The sequence below is a fragment of the Borostomias antarcticus genome (genome assembly GCF_949987555.1).
Source record: "Borostomias antarcticus genome assembly, chromosome: 9".
Lineage (NCBI taxonomy): Eukaryota > Metazoa > Chordata > Actinopteri > Stomiiformes > Stomiidae > Borostomias > Borostomias antarcticus.
This window is the reverse complement of record NC_140242.1, coordinates 21540664-21565095: the sequence shown is the minus strand read 5'-3', so window position 1 is coordinate 21565095 and position 24432 is coordinate 21540664. Positions and strand designations below refer to the sequence as shown.

General features: G+C 46.1%; 1 protein-coding gene across 1 annotated transcript in view; it reads left to right on the top strand.

The window, feature by feature from the left end:
* Nucleotides 1-17242: 17242 nt before the first annotated feature.
* stxbp5l (syntaxin binding protein 5L) overlaps nt 17243-24432 on the top strand; it is a gene marked incomplete at both ends in the record, with an annotated part of 160464 nt that continues 153274 nt past the window's right edge. Inside the window, one exon of the mRNA XM_084443372.1 lies at nt 17243-17407. Coding sequence (XP_084299498.1) covers nt 17243-17407 — 165 coding nt within the window. The remainder of the gene's footprint in view (nt 17408-24432) is intronic.

Genomic DNA, 24432 nt, shown 5'->3' with positions numbered 1-24432 from the left:
CAGGATTACACAAAAACTACCTGACCGATTTGCATGAAACTTGGCGGAGGGGTGTAGCATGGGCCAATTTACTGTACAACCCCTTCAATTTGGGAGTGGATCCAAATCACGGGTGGGTCCACGGGCTGCCCAAACACAGCTGGACTGGCCATTCACCTCCATTCATTTTTTGGACTATGATTATGCAAAAACTATCAAACCGATTTTTATGAAACTAGGTGGAGGGGTGTATCCTGGACCACCGTAGAACCCATTACATTTTGGAGCAGATTCCAATCACGGGACGGATACACAAATGAAAACAAAACTTAGAACGAAGCCAACTCCCTGTGTGTCGGTGCTAGAGATACAGGATGTGGACTGGGTTGTGTGTGTGGACTGAACAGAATCAAATATTTTGACAAATCTGTCAGATAATCAAACAACAATATTTTTTGGTCTAGGATTACGCAAAAATTACCAGACTGCTTTGCATGAAACTCGGTGGAGGGGTGTAGCATGGGCGTTTTTGAACCCATTCAATTTTAGCGTGCACAGAGCCACAAAATGCATTCAGGGGCAGAGGTCTGTGCTCTCTGAGCACCATTTATGGTTTAATTATATGTTCTGGAGAATGGTCTTTGGTATTCACATTTATCCACCAGCGATTAGGTTGAATACTTTAGGCAATAAGCTAGATTTTCACCCAGTAGCTACAAATACTCCACGATGCCCCTTCCATCTCTGGTCCCCAGGAAAGCTTCCCTCTCCTGGGCTGAGGTCGGACAGAGCCTCCCTCCCTCTCTGCCTCCCCGGCTGCCTAGCTGTCTGTCCTGCGGATGACAGGAGCCAGACCAGGACAAGTGGGGGAAATGACAGGAGACAGGCTGGAGACAGCCGCGTCCCACCCGCTCTGCCATATGGCTGCTCAGGGGGCCCCTTGGGAGCGCTAGCTAGCGGTAAGCGTGACTGGCAGGAACCCGGACGTTCGCCGTACGCCACGCACCAGACCCAGGCAGAGATGGCTATTAGCATCGAGTCATCATCATTAGGACGCACGCTAATGCTAATGTGAGGTCAGGTGCAGTGTGAGCAACACGGGGGAGAGGGGGGAGGAACAGGGTGTTCTGTCAGGGCTAACACGGTCTGAAATCATAGCAACGAGGTTGTTTCTTCACGGTGTACATAACGCCAACCGTACAGGTCACTTAGCATTGACTGGCTTCTTGTCCTGTGTGGTTCAATATAAACGCGGCGTGGGAATTAGGACCTTTCTGGTTTGGCAGAATGGGGGTGTTGCAACAGATCAACCAATCAAGTCGGCTGTCCATCAGAGCTGTCAATCAAAAGATCAATCCAGACTCATGAATAGAGTAAAACCTACACTGTGAGACAACGTGCATTTGTGTACAGTGTACGGTGTTTGCATGTTTGTGTTTTTGTGTACTGTCGGAAAAATAGCTACAACCCATGTCTTTGTTCTATCCTTAGTTCAATCTTCATACTGCATGTGCCCAGTTGTAAGCAGATTTCAACAATGAGTTGGGGGGGGGGGGGTTGAGTGGAGTTAACAGGACGTGTCCACTGTGGTAACAGCAGGTATGATCCTGCCCAGGCCCTGGACGCTCGCGTGTAGCACAGCTCACAGGTCCTGATCGATTTCTGCCTCTCCCCACACTGCAGATTCATCATACGTTCGTGTCACGCTATATCAGATTTATCTACGTAGCGTTTGTGTGTCTGGCTGCGCAGGCAGCGTGATTTATGACATGCGTGTGCAAGGCAGCGCACACGTGATTTATGAGAGTCACGCATGGCGCGGCAATGTGCTATGATGTTGACTGTGCTGAAAGGTCATTGGAGGATATTGCCTCTTTCTGACCTCTGCCTCACATGAAGGCTGGAGAACACGCCCTATGTTCTCTCGTGCCGTTGTTTGATTCGAAGCTGATAGTCTGATAGATATTACGGATAATGCCGGTGTGTTAGATGACAAGGTAGATGAATGTTGACGCATGGTCACTGCATAAGCACTAGTTTACCATTATTGATGCCGTCTATCAACCATAGCTGGAACACACTGCATGTATTTTCATCATGTGAAAAGCAGCTTCCGATGAGAGGCCGATGATAGCACTGGGCGTTATGTGGATTACTCCCTAGGGGGTTGTGCTTTGGAGAGATGAAATGGCAGTAGGAGGCCAATGTCCCATAACATAATATGAATGGAGTGTGTGTGTGTGTGTGTGTGTGTGTGTGTGTGTGTGTGTGTTGAACTGCCCCCTCCCATCAAGGCCACGGTCATAGTCGGAAGCCGCAGCCAGCTAGCTGGTTGTCAAAGCCGTCGTAAACAGGACATAAAAAGGGTTAAAGCCTTTGAAAAATGGAAGTGGATTTATTGTAATAAAATGGAGATGCACCTCCCAACGATGACATGCTAAATGAAGAAAATGGGAGTTTATGGTACCATTTCCAGCATTCACCATTTCAGGATTAGCATCATAATTCTCACCCTATTTATAATAGTCAAGGATAAACCATCTCACGTATTTGGTATAGGGTGACAGCTCAGACTGGAACTGCTTTAGCTGAGATCAATGGGCACTGGGAAGCTAGAATGAGATCAAAAAGAACTGAGATGCAAAATGCGAAGGCGGTGCAGCCAGTACCCCGTTGCCTGGAGCCAAAACAAACAGTCAAATCCCTGCATGCGTCAGTACCATTCTACACTCTAAAAACCACAAAAGTTCGACATGGTACCAAATCCTCTGTGTTCAAAGTGGTCGCCGTGTGTGAAAAACGAACCCTAGCCCTTGAGCAGAGAGAGTGTAGCCGCTGTGTTGTCCAGTCCTTTGCTCTCATCACCTGTCTCGACGCCGACAAGGGCCACGCTCGCTCCGCTGTCTCCTTGTTGCCGAGCAACCAGAGGAGCGGTGGCTATGGTCTGTGGCAAGGTAAACATCTGATGGTTGTCTGGGCGTCCGGCTGGCTGGACTGATGGATCCAAGGTTGTGGGGTATCCGCTCAGAATAGCAGCAGCCCAGGGTCACTGTGAGAGGACAGGCGGTCAGACACATGGCCAGCAGCCCTCCGCCCACCAACTCAATCATGGGTCACTGCTTCCTGGGAGACTGGGAGGGGACAGGATGGCTGCCGGCCAAGACACACACCTGTGCAAGCATACTGTATTACTTACACTCTTGCAGGCACATGCACACACTCGCTCGGATGCACACACACACACACACACATACACACACACACTCACGCACACACACACCAGTTTGTTTTATGCTGTATTCACTAGTCTTACAGTCTCCGGTGTGTCTGCTCAGTAATGTTGCATAGCAGGCACTGTCTATCAGTACGAGCCTCATCCTCGTTCTCACTGCGCTCAACAGAAAATACAAGCAGACAGGATTAGAGGAACAAGCCGGGATATTCCTCACGGCTGAGAAAGACAGGAGCAGAGAGGGCTGGAAAAGATGAGCAGGAGATTCAGCGCATCCATGTTCCGCTTTTACAGTTTACTGGTGATTGCTTTTGGTCACACGTTTGGATGGAGAAGGAGAACATATTACATTACCTACATCTAAACACATGCCTCATGGATGTGCTGAATGCTCTGACAATGGAACAAACTGGTTATAACACATCTTGTATTCATGCACAGGGCTAAATTAGCTACTGGGCATTTGTGTTTATTTGTAAAAAAATAAATAAAAAAAATAGTGTTTTTTTTGTTTTGTTTTTTTTGTTACATTCTGTCGAAGTATTAGCCTGATGAAGAGTTGCTTTGCGGTCACACATACAGTAACACGGTAGTCAGCCTACAGTATGATAGAAAAGACTTTAAGCTACACGGTGACTTGAGTAGAGGAGGAACCAGTCCATTAGCTGAGGTTATTATGGGATGTGTGCTCAGAGGACATCGTGGGGTGGTTGTAAAGACCCGTAAACCTGAAGATCGATGAGACAAAGTGAATCTGGACGTCTTTTTTTATCTGACTGATAGTGAGACACGGCAGTCTATTTTAAACCCAAGGCCTGGCTGTTGGTTATTGCTCAGTAAACCGAGAGGGAATAAGATATCAGGAACAACCAGTCCACCACATCTCATCAAACATCACTAAACCACTGCCATTTCATTTTGTGGCGTGTGATGCTAGCATAGAACAAACTTGCCATCCATTATCAACCTTGCAATAAAAGACTTCATTCCAAGTAGTGCTTCTTTTAACTTCAATTCCAGTAGAATATTATTTTCTATTATTTAAAATGTATTATGACCACTACCGTGTAAAAGATGAGGATGTGGGGAAATTAATATGCACTTCTTCCTCTACTAGTATTCACATTCAGACTCATTTCAAGAAGTGCTTTTTGAAAGGAAGTGACATATACACATGTAATTAATTTCTTCCCACTCTCTCCTTCCATAGGTTCCCTACCTCCCTCACTCACTCCCTCACCGAGGCCTATATACTGTAAAGGACGCAGGCTTGCGGGTAATGACTAACCCTGCGTACTCACGCGTGGGTAATTGAAAAACGTGACATCGCCTCGACAGTCCCCTTCAAACGAGCTTGTTTCCGCCTCAGAAATGAGGAAACCTTTCGCAGTCCGGAGGAAGGACGATATTAATTTCTCCCTCTGCCTCTCTCAACCAATAACCTGCTGCTGTTATAGCCGGGAACGGCGTTTACAGCCCATTTACATGTAAATGATCAATCCCCCCCCCCCTCCGCCCCGCCCCCCCCTGGTCTTCCACTTTTACTTAATTAGGAGGTGGCGGGGGGGGGGGCGGGGGGTGAGTGTCTCGACCCGGACAAAATCTTAATCGGAAATTGATTTGAAACTGCAACTCTTCCTCTCTCTCTCTCCTTTGTGGCTGTAATCGCCCTCTGACTCTCTGCTTGTGTGTAACTTTGTTCAGTCAGGGGTACAGTAGGGCTGTATGGTCCAAACTGACTGGTTTTGACCAACAGGAAGGCGGTCCCAGTCAATGTAAGTCAATTCAGCGGGGATTCTACTCTAATATGGAGCGTGTGGACATACTGTACTTATGCTAAACACAAAAGTGTGTGTGTGTGTGCGTGCATGTGTGGGTGTGTGCCTGTGTGGTAATCACACACAGTGTAGATTGCATGGATAGCATGAATAGTGCTCTGCTTCTTCTTCTTCCTCTCTTTCTCCTATCTTTGTCTCAGCATGACACCTTTTTCCTCACAAAATACAACCGCATGCATCAGCTCTGCTTGCGGTACAGTCACAGTGTTGACTTGACTCCAAACTGATTTGGAGTTGAGTTCATACATTCTTTACACGTCAATTTTTTTCAGACCAAACCACCAGTAATTTGGGAGGTTTAATTATAGCTTTCAACACCGTGCCTGGATCATTATCCTGAAACAGAGAGTCATCGGAGTGCCTGTCGGGTCACCCCTACCTTTGGAGGGAAAGGGAGACTAATTCTGTTCTGACAGCTCCTGTAGCCGAGCATGCAACAATGTCCGTTTTTCTACCCTGAAAATGGATCAGAATTGCTGGTTGATTTTGTAAAAGATCACCGATGGTTTGTCACATTTTATAAATAGGAAAGCTGTATGGTTCTACAAATTGTCAGCAGTTATTCATATTGGATGGCAGCAGTCTCATTAGACATGTTTGGGCTATACACACACAGTAGATCATAGAAAGAGTGCACATGCAATAAAGAGGCTCCTGTAGATCTTTAATTACGTTTATTGCTCTGATGTTCCAGCATGTGTGCCCTCATGCTGGGTTCACATACAGACTCAGTCTCATCTTGAGTCTTTCCATAAGATTTGGAATCTTGACGGTAGTTTTCGAACATTCGACGTTCCACATTCAGCCACATTCAGACACACACAGTCAGGAAACTAATTTGGTTCTAAACCAGTTTACAACTGTCTCGGCTGTTCTATGTGAACGCGGCTTTACTATGATCTGTTACTGATGGATCTCTGTGAGCACCACAGTTTCACACACTTGCTGTTGTCCTGCTTGGTCTGGGACTAGGTACTGAGCCACAGGTAATTCAGGTACTGACACACACTCACACACACACACACACACACACACACACACACACACACACACACACACACACACACACGCACACACACACACACACTCACTTAATTTGTACATACTTCTTGTTATTACCTCCCTTTGAGTGATACCCCTGCACCACCTGTCTCTCTCTCTCTGCCTCTCTCTCCATCACTGAGAGTGGCATGTCCTTTACAGTGTCCTTTACAGTGTCCTTTACAGTGACCTTTACAGTGACCTTTACAGTTTCCTTTACAGTGTCCTTTATAGTGTCCTTTACAGTGTCTGTGAGAGTGGTGTGTCCTTTACAGAGTCCTTTACAGTGTCTGTGAGAGTGGTGTGTCCTTTACAGAGTCCTTTACAGTGTCTGTGAGAGTGGTGTGTCCTTTACAGTGTCCTTTACAGTGTCCTTTACAGTGTCCTTTACAGTGACCTTTACAGTGTCTGTGAGAGTGGCGTGTCCTTTACAGTGTCTGTGAGAGTGGCGTGTCCTTTACAGTGTCTGTGAGAGTGGTGTGTCCTTTACAGTGACCTTTACAGTGTCTGTGAGAGTGGCGTGTCCTTTACAGTGTCTGTGAGAGTGGTGTGTCCTTTACAGTGACCTTTACAGTGTCTGTGAGAGTGGCATGTCCTTTACAGTGACCTTTACAGTGTCTCTGAGAGTGGTGTGTCCTTTACAGTGACCTTTACAGTGACCTTTACAGTGTCTGTGAGAGTGGCATGTCCTTTACAGTGTCTGTGAGAGTGGCGTGTCCTTTACAGTGTCCTTTACAGTGACCTTTACAGTGTCTCTGAGAGTGGTGTGTCCTTTACAGTGACCTTTACAGTGACCTTTACAGTGTCTGTGAGAGTGGTGTGTCCTTTACAGTGTCCTTTACAGTGTCTGTGAGAGTGACGTGTCCTTTACAGTGTCTGTGAGAGTGGCATGTCCTTTACAGTGTCTGTGAGACCTCAGGCTATGTGTCTTCATGGCCTTGCAGCTGTGCTTGGATCTGAGGCTTCATGGGTCTGTGGAGATCAGGGAGATGGATTCACATGGCGAGGCCATCACAACTATTAGAATGTCGCTGGAGGAAATGGGATATTATAGCATCAGCATGGCTGGAATTGTAATGGATCTCATGACAGGTTAAAGTACGGATGGGTGATGGATGGACGGAGGGACAGATGGATGGATGGATGGATGGATGGATGGATGGATGGATGGGGAGTTTAGAGAGGAAGATGTCCTTTGTCAGAGAGAGAGAGAGTGTGTGTTTGCGTTTGTGTGTGAGTGCGTGTGTGTGGTATCTTTGTTTCTCTCCTCTCTTCTGTTCTCTATCATTATTTCTCTGTGCCACTCTCTCTCTCTCTCTGCATAATTTGTTTCCCCATCTCCACCTTTCACCTGCTTTTCCCTTTTCTTCTTCATGGCTATTGTTCTCTATCCTGCGCCTCTCTCTCTCTCTCTCTCTTTCTCGCTCTCTCTCTCTTTCTCCTACACACATACTGTACACATGCACGCACACACACAGCTCCTCACTCTCTGCCCTCCGCTGCCAACTGCCCTCTCAGGAGAACGATGCCTCCTTGTTGTGTTTTGTGTTAAACAGTACTTCAAGAGAATTGCCCCTTTGTACCGCCAGCCACGTGATGTGAGCCCAGAGGACGGCTCTCTGTGTTCTCTCGTCTGGTTCGCTCTACCGGTCTAACTTGCCCACTTGTGAGAGGATGCTCTTCAGCTGCCCCTTTTCACACTGACAGAAGAGCTTAGTCTCAGATCTAAGAGCAGATCTCTGATCAGCCGAGCTAACCCTCTATCAAGTCCTAACTTCATCCAAGGGATATGTGAAACAAAACAGTTTCCTCCCTCTCCTTCTTTGAACAATTCGGCTCCATCTGTCTCCCTGTCAGAAATGGTGCTACTTGGTCACAGCTCTGGCCTAGCTGCGCTACCACTTGGGAAGTTGTTGGAGAGATTGAATGTCTTGACTGCAAAGGCGGAGAAGGGAGAAAATAAAACCCAAACAACATAATGACATCTCCTCTAAAAAGTGTGTATGTGGGAGGCAAAATCGATACGGACGGCACTGGAGAGGATTTCAGAAGCTGCAGAATTCTGTCAGAACTGGATGCTGTGTATCGATTGAAAAGGCCTAGTGCGCATGCTGTGTTTGTTTTGTTGGGGGGGGGGGATCAGGCAAGATGGTACATTTTTGGGCAGGGAAGGACACAGAGGGTATACTGAGCTACTGTAGCAAATTGTTTGTTGATCACTCGGTTGACTGGGGGCCATTGGGGTTCATTGGGGCCATTGGGGTTCAATACCTTTGAGTAATTAATCTCTGGTACGATCCTACAGGGCAATGAAAGGAACAGCTCCCTCCTACTGTACCTCCAGGCCATGATCAAGCCCTACACTGTCTCTCAACCACTACGCTGTGCTACCTCGGGGCAACTGGTTGCCCCGTCACTCCGAGGCCACTGTGGTCGATTGACGCGGTCACGGCTCTTCTCTGTCTTGGCCCTGCAGTGGTGGAATGAAGTGCCCACTGATGTCAGGACAGCAGAGTCGCCTGCCCATCTTTCACCACAGGCTCAAAACTCACCTCTTCAAGAAATCCCCCCTCTTAAGCACCTATTGTTTTTATATATTTATGCTACTCTTGCACTTTGCATTCAGCACTAGATTATGCTCTTAGTCACTTGTTTTAATAATAATAATAATAATAACTTTCATTTATATAGCGCCTTTCATAAAACCCAAGGTCGCTTTACATGGGGGCAGAACAGACAAGAGACAAACATGGTAGACAGAGACACACAACATTAAGAAATGGAAGCTAGAGGTCAAAGGCCATGTTAGAAAGGAGATGCACTTGTGAGTTCTGGCAATCAGTAGTACACTGACATTTCCTACGTTAAATGCAATTATTGTAAGTTGCTTTGGATAAAAGCATCAGCTAAATGACTGTAATGTAATGTAAGGTAATATAATCATCTTTTCTACAACTCCAAAAGCACATAGGGAGCTCCTGCTCTGTACTTTATTCATCTGTTATGGTAGAGTGGAGCGCCTCCAGTTGTTTTTAATTAATAAAGACATTTTGTTCAATACTTTTCAGTATGTTCACTTTTTTCTCCGGCAAATGTTGAGTCGCATACACCCATTTCCTGACAGTCCTCAACGAAAACATGCTGATTTGTAGATCATCATCGCAAGTTTCAGAGCGCCAGTAAAAAAATCTATATATTGGTTTGACCATTTGGCTGTGTAGTTTAGAGTCTCATTGACAAAGGCCTTGACAGGCTTGGCTGAACATGAGGGAGAGAGGGAGAAGGGGAGAAAGGGAGAGGGAGAAGGAGAGAGGTTCATCCAGATCCAGAACACTGATGGATAGCAGAGTTGACAGTTCAGACAGATAGTCTCCTATGGGCTGGCTTGTCCTCTGCCATAAGTTGCCAACGTTAATTCATCCATAACCAATCAGCATCCTTAATCAATAGTCATTAGAGCGTCCTGTACCTGGCCTTAGCCATCTCACACGGCGTGTCTCTCACATAAAGGTAACAAGGTGTGTGTGTGTGCCAGGAGAGAGAATGAGAGAGGAAGAGTTCATGAGAGTATGTTTATGGGTTTACCGTGTGTGCACCATGTTTGTTTGCAAATACTTGCTAATAAAATGTAATTAATTATAAATACAACATATTAGTCTGAAAAATTTAATTCATTATAATTACATATTTATGTAATTAAAATACAAAAATAGATTCTACAAAAACTAATAATGATGTGCCATGTTAATGGATTCATTGATGTATTGCCAACTATGAACTCAATGTGCAACTATTTTGATAATTTATTCATCATTTGGAGACATTTGTTTTTAGTTTTTCCCCTCTTAAATCTTTGATTTCAGTCTCTCAAATGTGAAATGTTCTGGTTTCTTTAGCTCTCACTGCAATATTCTTGGTATTGAGAACTGATCTACCTCCAAACCTCCCGTGACAAACACCTTGCTGTTACCTGGGCTACCAGGTGCCTTGATGACAAACACTCATTCATTCATGATTCATGCTCTACAACATCAGGAGGATTCGCCCTTTCCTCACTAATGAAACGGCGCAGGTACTCATCCAGGCCCTGGTCATCTCCCGCCTGGACTACTGCAACTCCCTCCTCGCTGGGGCACCGGCGTCAGCCATTAAACCTCTGGAACTTGTCCAGAAAGCTGCTGCTCGCCTGGTGTTCAGCCACCCCAAATTCTCCCACACAACTTCCCTCCTCCGTTCCCTACACTGGCTCCCTGTAGCGGCTCGCATCCAGTTTAAAACTCTGGCGCTAACCTACAGGGCAATGAAAGGAACAGCCCCCTCCTACCTCCAGGCCATGGTCAAACCCTACACCCCCTCCCGACCGCTACGCTCTGCTACCTCAGGGCGACTGGTTGCCCCGTCACTCCGAGGCTCCTGCGGTCGATCGACACGGTCACGGCTCTTCTCTGTCCTGGCCCCGCAGTGGTGGAATGAACTGCCCACTGATGTCAGGACAGCAGAGTCGCTGCCCATCTTTCGTCGCAGGCTCAAAACTCATCTCTTCATGAAGTACTACAACAATCCTCCCACCTAAGCACTTATTGTATTATATAATATTGCACTGTACTTTAGATTGTGATTCTTGCACTTTGCCTTCAGCACTAGATTATGCTCTTAGTCACTTGTTTTAGAAAGAAGATGCACTTGTGAGTTCTAGCAAGTAGTAGTACATTGGCTCTTCCTACGTTAAATGCAATTATTGTTAGTTGCTTTGGATAAAAGCGTCTGCTAAATGACTGTAATGTAATGACATTAGACACCCAATACTGTCACATTTTCACGTGAGTTTGTCGTGTTTAACATTACTTACATATGGTGAGCTAGACTGACACAATAGCTGCTGTGCAACAAGTGGCTCAGACGAACGACATGTTGCAGTCACTCAGTCGTCGTCGTCCCCCCCTGCATCCCGCTTCACATTAATGGGTGCACGTTAACGGGTTCACTTGTGCTACTGTATGCTAGAAATGTGTCCTCAGTTAGAGAAGTTGCTAACATTAAGAATACGGTTCACCAGTGAAGCTCCCCAGTCCCAAACTGCTACATCACAAGACACCACTAGCTTACTACAGTAGCACTATTTCAACCACATTATTAGCTACGTTAGCAGTAATGCTAGGCTAACGTTAGTAGTGAGTTGGCTAGCTAGCTAGCTAGGGTGAGCGACAGCTAAAGCGCATTTTAAATCGCTCTGTTGGGCATTTTAGTGCCATGCAATAACATTAAGTTTGCTTTAACAGCCTACAATATCTGATCATACAGTTAGTTTAATGCTAGGTTACACAGACCTACCTTTGTCTCTGGGAGAAATTCCAGCTGCCTGCAACTCGAGGCTTCCCAGACAATATACCCACGCTACTCTGCCTCTGATAGATTTGACATGTCGAGGCATGAGATTTTTGTTAGTGTAAGCTAAGCCAATCAGACATGAGTAAATAATAATAATATAATATATAATTGTGTTTTTTTTTTCAAAGGGGAGGATAAACATGTCATTTCAGAATAAAATGCCATAAAATAAAAACATGTATTTTATGTATTTAAAATACATAAATACAGGCTATATGTGTAATTAATTACAGACTACAAATTACTTTTAAAATTCAAGCTAAATACAAATTACAAAATACTTTAAAGTAATTAAAATACATATTTTAAATACATTTAATTAAAATACCATGCCCATCTCTGACTGTAGGTAAGTATTATCACGTGAGACAGTGCATGGATTGCATTTAAACAGAGCCAGGTTTAATCTTTTAAAGTCTCATCCAAAAACTCTCAGCACCATTCTTGAAAATGGATGGTCTTCCCCTAATCACCACAATGGTGAGATTAAGCACGGAACAGCCGCATGGCCATTCACTATTGAGCCCTAATTATACCACCGCTGCCCTTTATCAAACCCTTGATTGCAGATGAACCTTTGATTGTTGTGTTGCAGAGAAAAGAGAGGACAGCAGCACAATGAAGAGACGAAGGCTGTTCGCTCAAAGTGACGATTACATTGTAATAATTGTATCTCAGTGAAATGGGGCCCGCTGGATCTATGACCCTGGCTGACATGCAGAGTGTGTCCTTGAGGGAACGTTAAATATCCCTGTTTTTTAATTTCCCAAATGAAAGCAAGCCATTGTCTGAGGCCATGAATAAATCTCGCAGGGAGCCAGCTCTATTGTAAATGTTACATTCAGTATCATCTAATTTTCAAATAGGCTTCCTTCCTGTGTGTGTGTGTGTGTGTGTGTGTGTGTGTGTGTGTGTGTGTGTGTGTGTGTGTGTGTGTGTGTGTGTGCGCGCATATGAGTGTGCGGGCAAACATCCATTATCTACAGTTAGGTCCATAAATATTTAGACATTGACACAATTTTCATTATTTTGGCTCTGTACACCACCACAGTGCTTTAAGCACAGACTTTCTGCTTTAATTTGAGGGTATTTACATCCAAATCAGGTGAACGGTGTAGGAGGAATTAGAACACATTTTATATGTGTTACCCCTCTTTTTAAGGGACCAAAAGTAATTGGACAAACTAACATAATCATACATCTAATTTTCATTTTTAATATTTGGTTGCAAATCCTTTGCAGTCAATGACAGCCTGACGTCTGGAACCCATCAACATCACCAGACGCCGGGTTTCATCCCTGGTGATGCTCTGCCAGGCCTCTACTGCAGCTGTCTTCAGTTCCTGCTTGTTCTTTGTGGTATGCTTTGGATCATGAGCAGTTCCTTCCCATCATTGTGGTACAAGTTGATCTTTGTCTCATCTGTCCATAGGATGTTCAGGTGTACAGGCTTTTTTAGATGTTTTGGCAAACTCTAATCTGGTCTTCTTGTTGTTGAGGCTCACCAATGGTGTACATCTTGTGGGGAACCGTCTGTATTTCCTCTGGTGAAGTCTTCTCTTGATTGTTGACTTTGACAGAGATACGCCTACCTCCTGGGGAGTGTTCTTGATCTGGCCAACTGTTGTGAAATGGTCTTTCTTCACTAGGGAAATAATAATTTTTTCATCCACCACAGTTGTTTCCTAGGTCTTCCGGGTCTTTTGGTGTGGTCAAGCTTACCAATGAGTTCTTTCTTTTTAAGGATGTACCAAACAGTTGATTTGGCCACACCTAATGTTTTTGCTATTTCTCTGATGAGTTTGTTTTGATTTTTCAGCCTAATGATGGCTTGCCTCACTGATAGTGACGGCTCTTTGGATTTCATATTGAGAGTTGACAGCAACAGATTCCAAATGCAAGTATCACACTTGAAATGAACTCTAGACCTTTTATCTGCTCCTTGTAAATGACATAATGAGGGAATAACACACAATTGGCCATGGAACAGCTGAGCAGCCAATTGTCCAAATACTTTTGATCCCTTAAAAAAAAAAGGGGGGGGGGGGGATGTATAAAATAGTTTGTATTGTTTGTTTGTAATTGATTGTTTCTTTTGAAATCCATTGTGGTGGTGTAGAGGGCCAAAATTATTAAAATGTCCAAATATTTATGGACGTAACTGTATGTGTGAGCGTGTGCACACGGTAATGATCAGACATGCAAATGCATGTGTCAGCGTGTGTGTACAGTATGTACAGTATGTGTACACACTAAGTCATAGAGTATCTCCCCACACACATACAGTAGCATTCTCACATGTACAGTACAGTGTGAAGCCAATAACCAACAGCCAAACCACACCCCCTCCTTTCCCCCTCTCCTTCACCCCAATCTCCATATCTACTCAACACACAAGACTAAACGGTGACGAAGTGACCCCCACAGAGCGCAGTTCAGTGCAGTTACATTAAGCCGACAGCTCAGGACATCGTATGTGAAGTGTTCCCTCAGACGGTGTCTCAGGAACGCGTCAGTATCAAGGGTAATGGACTGGGATGCTTGGTTCTGAAGTGTTTTCTCCGTTCGGGTGGGGCTCATGCCAACTCAAAGCAATTGCAGTAGCCTGTCCAGCCACAGGTCACAGTAGACCATGGAAGATTCTCCAGGCCCAGACAGATTCAATCCAGATTACGTGAAACAACAACAACCTATACAACCACTCCGCCTAAAATTATTGTGATTGGTTTAAGGAAATACAGCACCCCCCCCCCCCTCCCCCAATCCGTGAATGGTAATGAGACCAACCAGACCTGTCCCTAGCGCTGAACGAAGTGTGGAGATAGGTCTGGCTGGGCGAGACTACAGCGACCACACATGGAATACGAATGAACCGTGAAACGGCCCGAACGAAACCCTGCAGTAAATCGGACAGAACAGTCAGAACAGAACAGACCCGCGGCTCCTTGGCGTCGCAGTCACCGACGAGGAGCTGGATTAAGTTTGTTATTGTTGGTCTTCACGGTACGATGCCGTCCCATCACTCGATAATTATGAACTGGCGCCAGGGCCCCTGACATGCACTTGGTCCTGATCCATGTTTGCAGGTTTTAGCTGGAGGATTAGACCAGGCGCCCGTCGGGCCTTGCGCGCTCCAGCCGTGTTGTCTTGGCATAGACATCCTGCTTGTTACTTGGCCTAAGGGAACAGAGAGGATTATTTTGTATTATCGCAACCTCCATCATTTTAGTAGGATATATTTCACATGGAATACAACCAGTGTCAGAGCAGGCCCGGTCTCTCTGCCTTGCTATTGTAACAACCCTTCTGTAAGACTTTAACAGTTCCACCCAAGGGAGCAGGTTCTCTTGGTTTTGTGGTTAGCGAGCCGAGTTTGGAAGCGGGAGATCGTGGGTTCGATCCCCACTTGGGGCGAGCGCTCTACCATCATCCCCTTGTTCACTACAATAGTGTCAGAAGGAGGGGGGCTGTGGGGCCATCGTAGAGGCATGCGAGGACGTGAAGGAATTGGCGTAGCTGTTAACAACCCTTTATAAGGCTCGTTAACAGCTCCGCAAAGGGAGCTAGGTCTCTTGGTGTTGCGGCTTGCGAGACGGTTTTGGAAGCGGTACATCATATCGTGGTTTCGATCCCCGCTTGGAGCGAGTTCTCTATTCCCCTCCGGTTCGCTACACTGTTAACATTTGACAATATGCCTAGGTTACTTACTATATGCTTAGGCATTCCTTGGTGCCAGCATACTCTATAACAGTGCCTGGGTGTGCACAGGCCTATGCGTGAGTGTGCCTTTACTCTGCCCAGATAGCAAGCGGATGTGTAATAATTCTGGGCCATATATGGGCCGGAACTAAGCCACAAGGGCCAGATCTGGCCTGTATATGGTCCTGATCTGCTTGCTATCTGGGTGATCTATTCTGTTGGCAACATTCTTGCTGCTGGAACACCCAAATTCTCCCCCTTTATTAAAGTTCTTATCTGATCTGATCTTATCTTACTTCCGATGGTGGTAGGGCACGGCTCATTCATTTTGGTATGTTTATCCTAATGCAGGAGCCACATAGGCAATTTAAGAGAGGATGATGTTATGCCTATTGAAGGAGTGCCAGACTTGTACTTACTTACTGTTTATCCTCTTTGCACTTCCTAGTCCTGTGTTCGCCTCTTAATTGCAGACGCATGGGCTATGGCTATAGGCTACACTGTTATAAAGTTGACGACGAAGAAGATGATGATCATATAAAGTTGATGAAGAAGAAGATGATGATCATGATGAAGTAGGAGGAGGGGGAGGAGGAGGAGAAAAGGATGAAGATATAGAGCGTTGCTTAGCGCTTTCCCACGGCGGAGAAGAAGAACAGAAGCCGTGTGCTTCTGACTCCACAAAACGAAGTATTGCCATGGGGCAGAGAGCGGCTGGTGATGTAAGCGCTTATGCAATTGCAGAGCCTCCGCAGGGCCGTCGTACACCGAGGCGTCTCTCGAAAACGTCAGTGCGTTACAACCTTTATCCTATAACGAAGTGCGAATATTGTATTGCACATGCGCCAAACCAATGCCAGCTTTGAAAGCCATTCAGAGTTTTTTTTTTGTTTAGTTTTTTCAAAATTTTGGGTAGAGGAGTAAATCGAACTTTTTTACCCAGCATGCTATCGCTGTCAGTGTTGCAAAGCTATCAAATGCAGACAACTATGAGAAGTTCTGACGAATTACTCTTCAGCAAAGGCTGCAATCTGAGCGCATTTCACTGTGTTAAACTGCGAATCAGTTCTGGGTCCCTCGCATTTAAAATATTATGAATTCGACATGTGGCCACAGTGCACTTCAGGCACGTTTTGCAGGTCTGGGGGAAAAGTTGATCATTTTCCATGTCTTTCTTTCCCCATTCACTAAGCGTTGGTTTGGAAACGTAATCCAATCGCTACCGAGAAAGGGTGGGGAGATGAGGGTGGTGGGGGTGGAGGCGGGGTCCAGTGTGTGCTTCAGCACCGTGGACAGCGAATCTCGTTCGACTGCAGGGAATCGGGGCTGGGAGAGAGAGAGGGTCGTTTTCAACCGCTGGATGCGCGACGAATTGGCATAAAGACGTAATTTGACCGGTTCCATTCCATCAGCCTTCACCGTGGTCCGTGCCATGGTTGACTTTATTTTATCATTATACGGCAAGTGTGTGGAAACAAGCTGCGTTTAGCTGCATAGTATGTCTGCATAGAGGCTTTCGCTTTCTCTCTCCCGGTCAAAGACAGTCCATTTGCATTTCAAATTACGGCATTGGACAGGCTTCATCTAATTAGTGTTGTTTAACTATCGTACAATTTTGTCTTATAGTTCTCTCTAGGCTATTCTGTTATGACAGTTACATTACAGTTTTTGTTTTTCCGTCATTCTTCAGTGCATGTTTAGGGTTTAGCATACAAAAAACATGAAGTTTCTTAGTTTAAATCTTCACCAGTGCATGCTTTGATGCGCATTGTTTGAGATTGGTAATTCTCTTTAAGCTAAGAAGTAGCCTAACAATAACAAGTGAAGAAAAATAATTGTTTTTGCGGAAATCCTATGACCATGATGAGGTCTCTCCATTACTTTTTGAATTGTACTTAAAAAGGAGAGGGCTCGGGGGTGCTGCAGAAACGACGTCTGTAGGTCCTCAGGGGACTCTTACAGCCTGCTAGGCGGGTAGACTCGCATAGCCTTTGAAAGCGGAGATAACTCTTTATAGGTTGAAAAAAAGTACAGAGCATACGTCTTTTTCGAGAAACTGAGCAAAATGAAGAAGTTCCGGAAGGTTTTGGACGGCCTGACCACCTCCTCTCCGGGCACTATCGGATCCCCTTCGTGCGGTAGTGCGGCCAGTACCCCTACCGCAGCGCCCACTCCCCGCGAAATCGACGTCCAGGAGACACTAGTCTCGGAAAACTTTCAGATTTGTAAGGTGAGTAGGCCTGTGATCTCACTTGATCTCTAGGACTATAGGGCAAGCCTGCAGGACAATAGCGAACTCCATTCAGCGTTAAAGCACCATTCAACTTTTATATTTAACGCTGGTTCCTCTGCCTCACATCTCCTTCGGCCTGAAGATCTATACATATATAGATACGAAACATCTATTCACTTCTTCCGGTCTTTTTGTGTATCTTATATTAGGCTAGGCTAGAGGATAACAGCTTAGTCGTCATGATCAAATTATAGCATCACCAAACTCACTAGATAAACCAGGCTGCAGGTCAAGCTTATAGTCAACTGAAGGTAGGCCTGTATTTCAAAACAGAATCGACTGAAGGAAGATAGGCCTGTATTCAAAAGTAGATGAATATAAGAGACGCTAGCATAGCCTAATATAAACCGAATCTTAAACAAATGTAAGCTTTTAATTCTGTTCATCTGTGCGTAAAGCTCTCCATTGAAGTGCTTAGGATCTAATATTATAATTGCAACCATTGTTCTTGTGGGGAAGTCAGCCCAGTCCAGTTTGCCCTGAGAGGGCTTGGCACCGAGGCGGTTTGTGTGCACAGCTGGCGGTGCCCATTGACAGACCGTGGTGTGCGCTATCATCATGTGCACCGATGACGACCGCATCCGTGTGTAGGCTACTGTTTTCATTCTCCCTCCAATTAGGCTTCTCCAGTTCCTACATGTTCGTCAATCTTATACCCGCCCCCTACTAACACGGTCCCGGTATAATGTTGGTGAATATCTTACCCGTGCGGAACTGCCATTAGCACGGGTAAGAAAAGGTATAAGTCGGCTGTAGCTGCGTTTGTTCCTCAAGACAGTGAGAATAGTGTTGAGCATTGATGACATAACTGATGTTCCTGTATTACATATGGAAGTAAGCGAGCGACCCTGCGGTAGACTATCCGGCTGATGTGATTTTCGTGGAGCTATTTTTAGCAGCATCCGCGCCCATTGCAGCCTTGATCGCACTGATGTATTTGGAGCTGACTGCAGCTGTAATTCCTCGCCCAACGGAGAGGTGAATTTTGGTTCCCGCCGTGAATTATTCATTGAGAGTCGAGAGTGCTCGGTAGTTTAATAACATTGTCGGGAACCAGGGAGGGATAAAAGTAGAGAAAATGTTGTGAGCGAAGGAGCTGAAGCGGCAGATGACTCCCAAGTCGAAGTGGATGCTGCATCGGAAGCGCCGCACGCTGGAAAGTACCAGAAACACCCGCGTGCGGTGGGCTCGCAGCCGTTAAGTCCCAATTAATACAGGGGAGTGTTTCTCTAGCCACGGCTTGTTTACCATCTATACATGCATTAGAACATATGCCTACTTTCTCTTCATCATGTAGAACATATCTCGCCCCCAAGAACGGGATATAAAGTAGCTTACATTAAATATGAGACTATGAATGCCCCCGTGGTCACTTGGGGCATGGTAGTGCCCAGGCACATGCCCAAACTGTAAATACTAGTAGGGCAATTTGTGTGATCTGCAGTGCTGGCACCGGCTGTGTCACACCTCTCTCTCTCTCTCTCTCTCTCTCTCTCTCTCTCTCTCTCTCTCTCTCTCTCTCTCTCTCTCTCTCTCTCTCTCTCTCGATCCGCGGCGACCACCAGGGCGAGAGAGCAACCCCACATGCCTGCTGGAGAGAAGAGTATTGATTTCAGGAGATGCCGCCTCCTCCACTTAACAGATAGATAACTATTACTGCGTTTTAGTACATTATAGCAAGCCAAAAGAAAAGTCACAACAAAGACATTTTGGAACGCTTCCCCTTTAAATATAGAGACCAGAATTAAATCAATGGCTGGTAGAGAAGGATGAATGAGTAGCAACAGGAATCTTTCTCCCAAGGCAGTACACTTTTTTTCTGGGGTAATGAGGGTGTAAGGGTCCTGGGTTAGTTCTCAGGGGAGTAATGTGCATACACACACACACACACACACACACACACACACACACACACACACACACACACACACACACACACACACACACACACACACACACACACACCCTATGGGGATTTTGCACATTTGATGAATGAAAATCTGTCACTCCCTTGACCCGTTTCTCATTTATCAGTCTGTGAAGCGCAGTCTGTGCATTAGAGTGCAGACTTCTTTCTTAATGGTGTCACCTCCTCCTAGAGGATCTATAAGTGTGTGTGTGGGAGGCTTCGCCACATTCCGCTAACTTCCTTAGTCAGGAGTTGGTTTTCCTTATGGCCGAGGGCGTGGGAAGAGACAACCAGTTTTGACTTTGACATTTCATGGCTTTTTAGTGAGTAGAGGAGACTTGGATGTATTTTAATTGAGTGAGCAGGGCCTATTGGACAATATACCACTGCCAGGAGGCATTGAGGAGGAAAGGTTGATAGAGAGAGAGAGAGAAAGAGAGAGGGGGGGGGTGGTAGAGAAAGATAGAGGCTCACCCACTTTCTCTCCCCCCTCCTCTCTCAGAGTGACCTCTCTTGTCCTCCTCCCATTATCTTATATCCTATTAGCCCTGATAGCTGGGCCCACCTGTGGTTCTCCTGGGCCGAGGCCACTTCACGGGCCTGAACGCTGCTCCGAGCGCCTCTCCCACATGCTAATGACACCGCTGAACGGCCCCTCGCCTCGACCCTCCTCTGTCTTACCGCCCTAATGATCCTCCTGTTTGCATTCGGCATAGCGCTCCCCTTTAGAACTCAAAGGAGCTTTGTAAAGTGCGATGGTATAGGCCAGCCCACGTCACCCGATTCTGAAAGCGCAAATCGCCTTATACAATAGCTTAGGGCTACGGAACGCATGATAAAACGGCCACATCTAACTGCATTAAGCATTGCATTCATTTATGCGTTCTTAAGGCAGTTTATTTCTGGTTGCGCAAGCCTGCACGGTATTATACTTCCTACTCCGTCATTCCCATCCAGATCTTTTACAACCAATCGAATCAAATCCACAACAGGACGTGAACCGATGCCCGCTTAGAGGGAGAAGGGTCAGCTGATTGGAGAAGGGGAACTAACCTCATTCAAGTTAAATGGGACAGGCGAAAGGGTCAGTGGGAGGTTCTGTCCGCCGTGGCTGGCTTAGTTGCAGGCGTGGGGGAGATGACATCATCGTTTTAAACTTCAGCGCTGGCCCCCCTCCAGGCGCCGGTGAGTCATCGCACAGCGAGTCGGGCCGCCTGTCAAAAGTGCGAGCGTGGGGTACGAGGGGGCCATGGTGTGGGATGGGGGGGGGGTAGCAAGATGTGAGTCAGAGGAAGCAGAGTGGGTGAACTTATTTTTAGGGAAGGTAATGTGTGTGTGTGTGTGTGTGTGTGTGTGTGAAAGAGAGAGAGAAAGACAGAGAGAGCAAGCATGTTAGTGTCTGTGCATGAGTTTTTACTGTGTCTGTGCATGTGTCCATTTGTATTTGTATTTATTTATTTGTGAAGGGACAATGCACACAAATCCAACATGTGTGTTTGCTGGTGCGTGTCTGTGTGCGTGTGCGTGTCCGGCTGGCCCACTCTCTGGGCTGTTGTGGGCATCGTGGAAGCTTGTGTCGCTCTCGTCCACTTACTGTACCCTATGGGCGGTGACGCAACTACTGACCCAGACTGGCATATTGCCCGCCATACATCATGGCCGGCAGACATACAGTAATTGATTTTAAATAAATCATACCATGATCTTGCTAAGTATCCCTTCACTTTCTTTTTTTCTTGTTTGTTTCGTGTGTGTGTGTGTGTGTGTGTGTGTGCAAATGCATGTGGGATTGTTTCTATGGAGTCTGACCCACTTCTCTAGATGATATGTTTCTCCAAGATAAATCACCCCAGTCCTGTATCAAGTACTGTACCTTTAATTTACTCTTTGTGTATAATTATTAATACTTGCGCTACTGGCACAAGCCTTCCCCTTTAAGAAAGCCACTCTAAAACACTTAAACGGCCAACAGGTCATTTTCCATAGTGTCATTATGATGCCGACCCAAAGCCTCATGCTGGCGGCTTGGATCATGCGACAGTCACAGTAATGGAAAAGCTACATCCCATCTTTAGACCCCCACCAATGGAGATATAGTGGGGGGGTCACTTTTAGGTCACTCCACAACCTTAGGACTACACACAGCAAACATTCATCCACCTCACTGTATCCAATGAGATTCGAGACCTTTAATGGTTACCATCCAACCTTGAATCACCATCATCCGACTGTCAGAGATCATCATCTTGAGTGATCGGCCGACGTCCGACCTGGATGATGCGATTTGTTGTGGGGTTTCCTGTAAGGTCAGGAGAGGGGGAGGCGGGCGGGCGGGCGGGCGGACGGACGGACGGACGCGCCTCGGAACGCCTCGGAGCGACGCCCTTCCCATTGGTTACATTGTGTCACATGGGATCAGTCAATCCCAGCGCTCGAGTCACCCAAGGTTGACGTCGCTCGCTTCTCTGGTCGCCGAGGGGTCAAACGTGCATGTACACAGCACACACGTCACGTGCACGTTGGAACCCCTTCGGCCGCTATTACGCGCTTAGTCCCAAGTTAACAGGCTTTAACTCTGTCATTCAAGCACAGAAATCATTTCTAGCCCACGCAGAGCCTAGAGCTGTTTTTGTTATTCCAATTATGTTATATTTATTTAGTAGGAAGTTTGATCCAAAGTAACACGCGTTTAACAGATACATATTGTGTGTGTAACCAATGTGGACTTCAGCCCGCAACGCTTGTGTAGATCGCTTGCATATGTGTGTGTGCACGTATGTGTGTGTGTGTGTGTGCGTGTGTTCTTGTACAAGAGCATGTGAGAATGTGCAAGAGAATTACCCACACCCACACAATCACTCCTCCCATACAGCAATGTATTGTGTCTCTCTATTACACACACACACACACACACACACACACACACACACACACACAGACACACACACACACACACACACACGTAAACACACGTAAACACACACACACACACACACAAACACACACTGACACACTGTGTATTAACTCACCTTCTCCCATACTGACGTGAATGCAGTCTGTGGGGAGAAGATCTTATCCAATCCCCATTCATTTTTTTCCCCGAGCCTCCAATCTGGTCTCATACTGCACTTTCACCCCCCATCTCGCTCTCTCCCTCTTTCCCTTTCTCTCTCTCTCGTGTGTGTGTGTGTGTGTGTGTGTGTGTGTGTGTGAGAGTGTGAGTGTGTGTGAGAGTGTGTGTGTTTGTGTGAGTGTGTGTGTGTGAGTGTGTGTGTGTGTGTGTGTGTGTGTGTGTGTATGAGAGTGTGTCAGTGTGTGTGAGTGTTTGAGTGCGCACATTGGGGAAGCACTTAGTAGATCCAGATAGAAGTAAGGGTTGCCTAGGCCCAGCCCTCAGAGAGGCCTTTCACTGACAGTGTGGCTCAGCTTGCAATGATTCACATAATGGCACAGTGTTGCTGTCACAGTAAACATGGTTGTATACCAGCTAAAAATATAATGGTGTTTTGAAACAATTGTGTTGATGTGTATTGCTACATCGAACACTCCATTGCTACGTATGTGACATTACTAACCACCAAGATCAATGTTTTGCTGTAAGTGTTATATTGATCTTGTTACATACATCTTCTCCAGTTCAGACTCATTGCTTCACAGTGCTGATCTCACTGGGATTTAGTTTGGCGTTCTGGAAATATGATATTAATATGAATCCGATTGACCTGAGAATTGTTTCGCCTCTGCTTTTGTTATTAAACTGTGTGTTGACTCTCCTATGTGGTCAAAGCACATTTTTCCTTCCTCCCTTTAACTATCTGGAGACCCTCTCCTCCACTAGGCCGGCCCCCGCCCCAGAATCGCACGCCCACTTTCCTTTTTCCAAATGCAATTTAGGGGTCTTGAAAGGCTCTCATCCAGAGTGATTTCTCAGTTTGAATTCCAACCAGGCCAATCAGCGCCCTTTGAAAGCAATGACGGAATTAACCTCTGCAATGTGATTGGTTAGGGACACAAATTAATCTCTGAGGACTCCCTCTTTGGCAACGCCCATCCAGGAAAACGTCTGCAATGGGAGCAGTTTCAGACTGAAATGAAATGGCAATTCAGTCTAGTCCTCCACTCGTCCTCTTCTCACCCCCTCCACCTCCTCTCCTAGGGGTGTTCAGATCTAGCTTTTCATTTTTAGTCCGCCCCCCTCCAGATCAAAGGAATTTTAGATTAGCCTCAAAATACCCAGACAAACCCGACTACCGCATCCAAATGTGGCTCGGGACTGAGTCGTCTGTCTTTCACGTGATGCTCAGAAGAAAGGGTGAGATATTATTTATTGTTTCATCCTGTGCAGTGTGCTACTTATGACACGTGTACAGATGTATCCAGCGTAAAGACACATACTGTACACAAACACACACACACACGCACCCACACACACACACACGCACCCACACATGCACACACACACACACACACACACACACACACGCACACACACACACATACACACAATACATTATTCACCATTCGTCAGTGCTTGCTTCCTCTGTCTGAACATCACAGATGGCCATCTCTCCATCTACAGCACTCCATCTCTCTCTCTCTCTCTCTCTCTCTCTCTCTCTCTCTCTCCTTGCTTCACTCTGTACATGAATGCTTTCAGCTAACCCTTCCAAGGTCAGAACTCTGTCTTTCTATTCATTCAATTCAACCTGTGTGAGGTTCAGTCCCTCACAACGTCTGGAGCTCAGCCTTTCAGTCGGTGCCTGTTTGTTGAGGGCTGAAAGCTTCTACCCACTCAAAAGGATTCTCTGCTATTCAATGAAGTGAGGGTAGTTGAATTCTGGAAGGCCGAATTTCGATGAGGGGGAATGGAAAATGAGTTAGCGATGATGTGGCACAGCCTTTTCTCACCAGTCTAGGTTGCCTTTTGTGATGCTAACAAGATTGAATTCTAACCTGCAGCCTATAAGACTGGTGTCGCCATCCTGACCACGTGAGCTCACATTCTGTTAATCTCCACAGATCAGTCTGAACATCCACATGTTCAAACAAATTT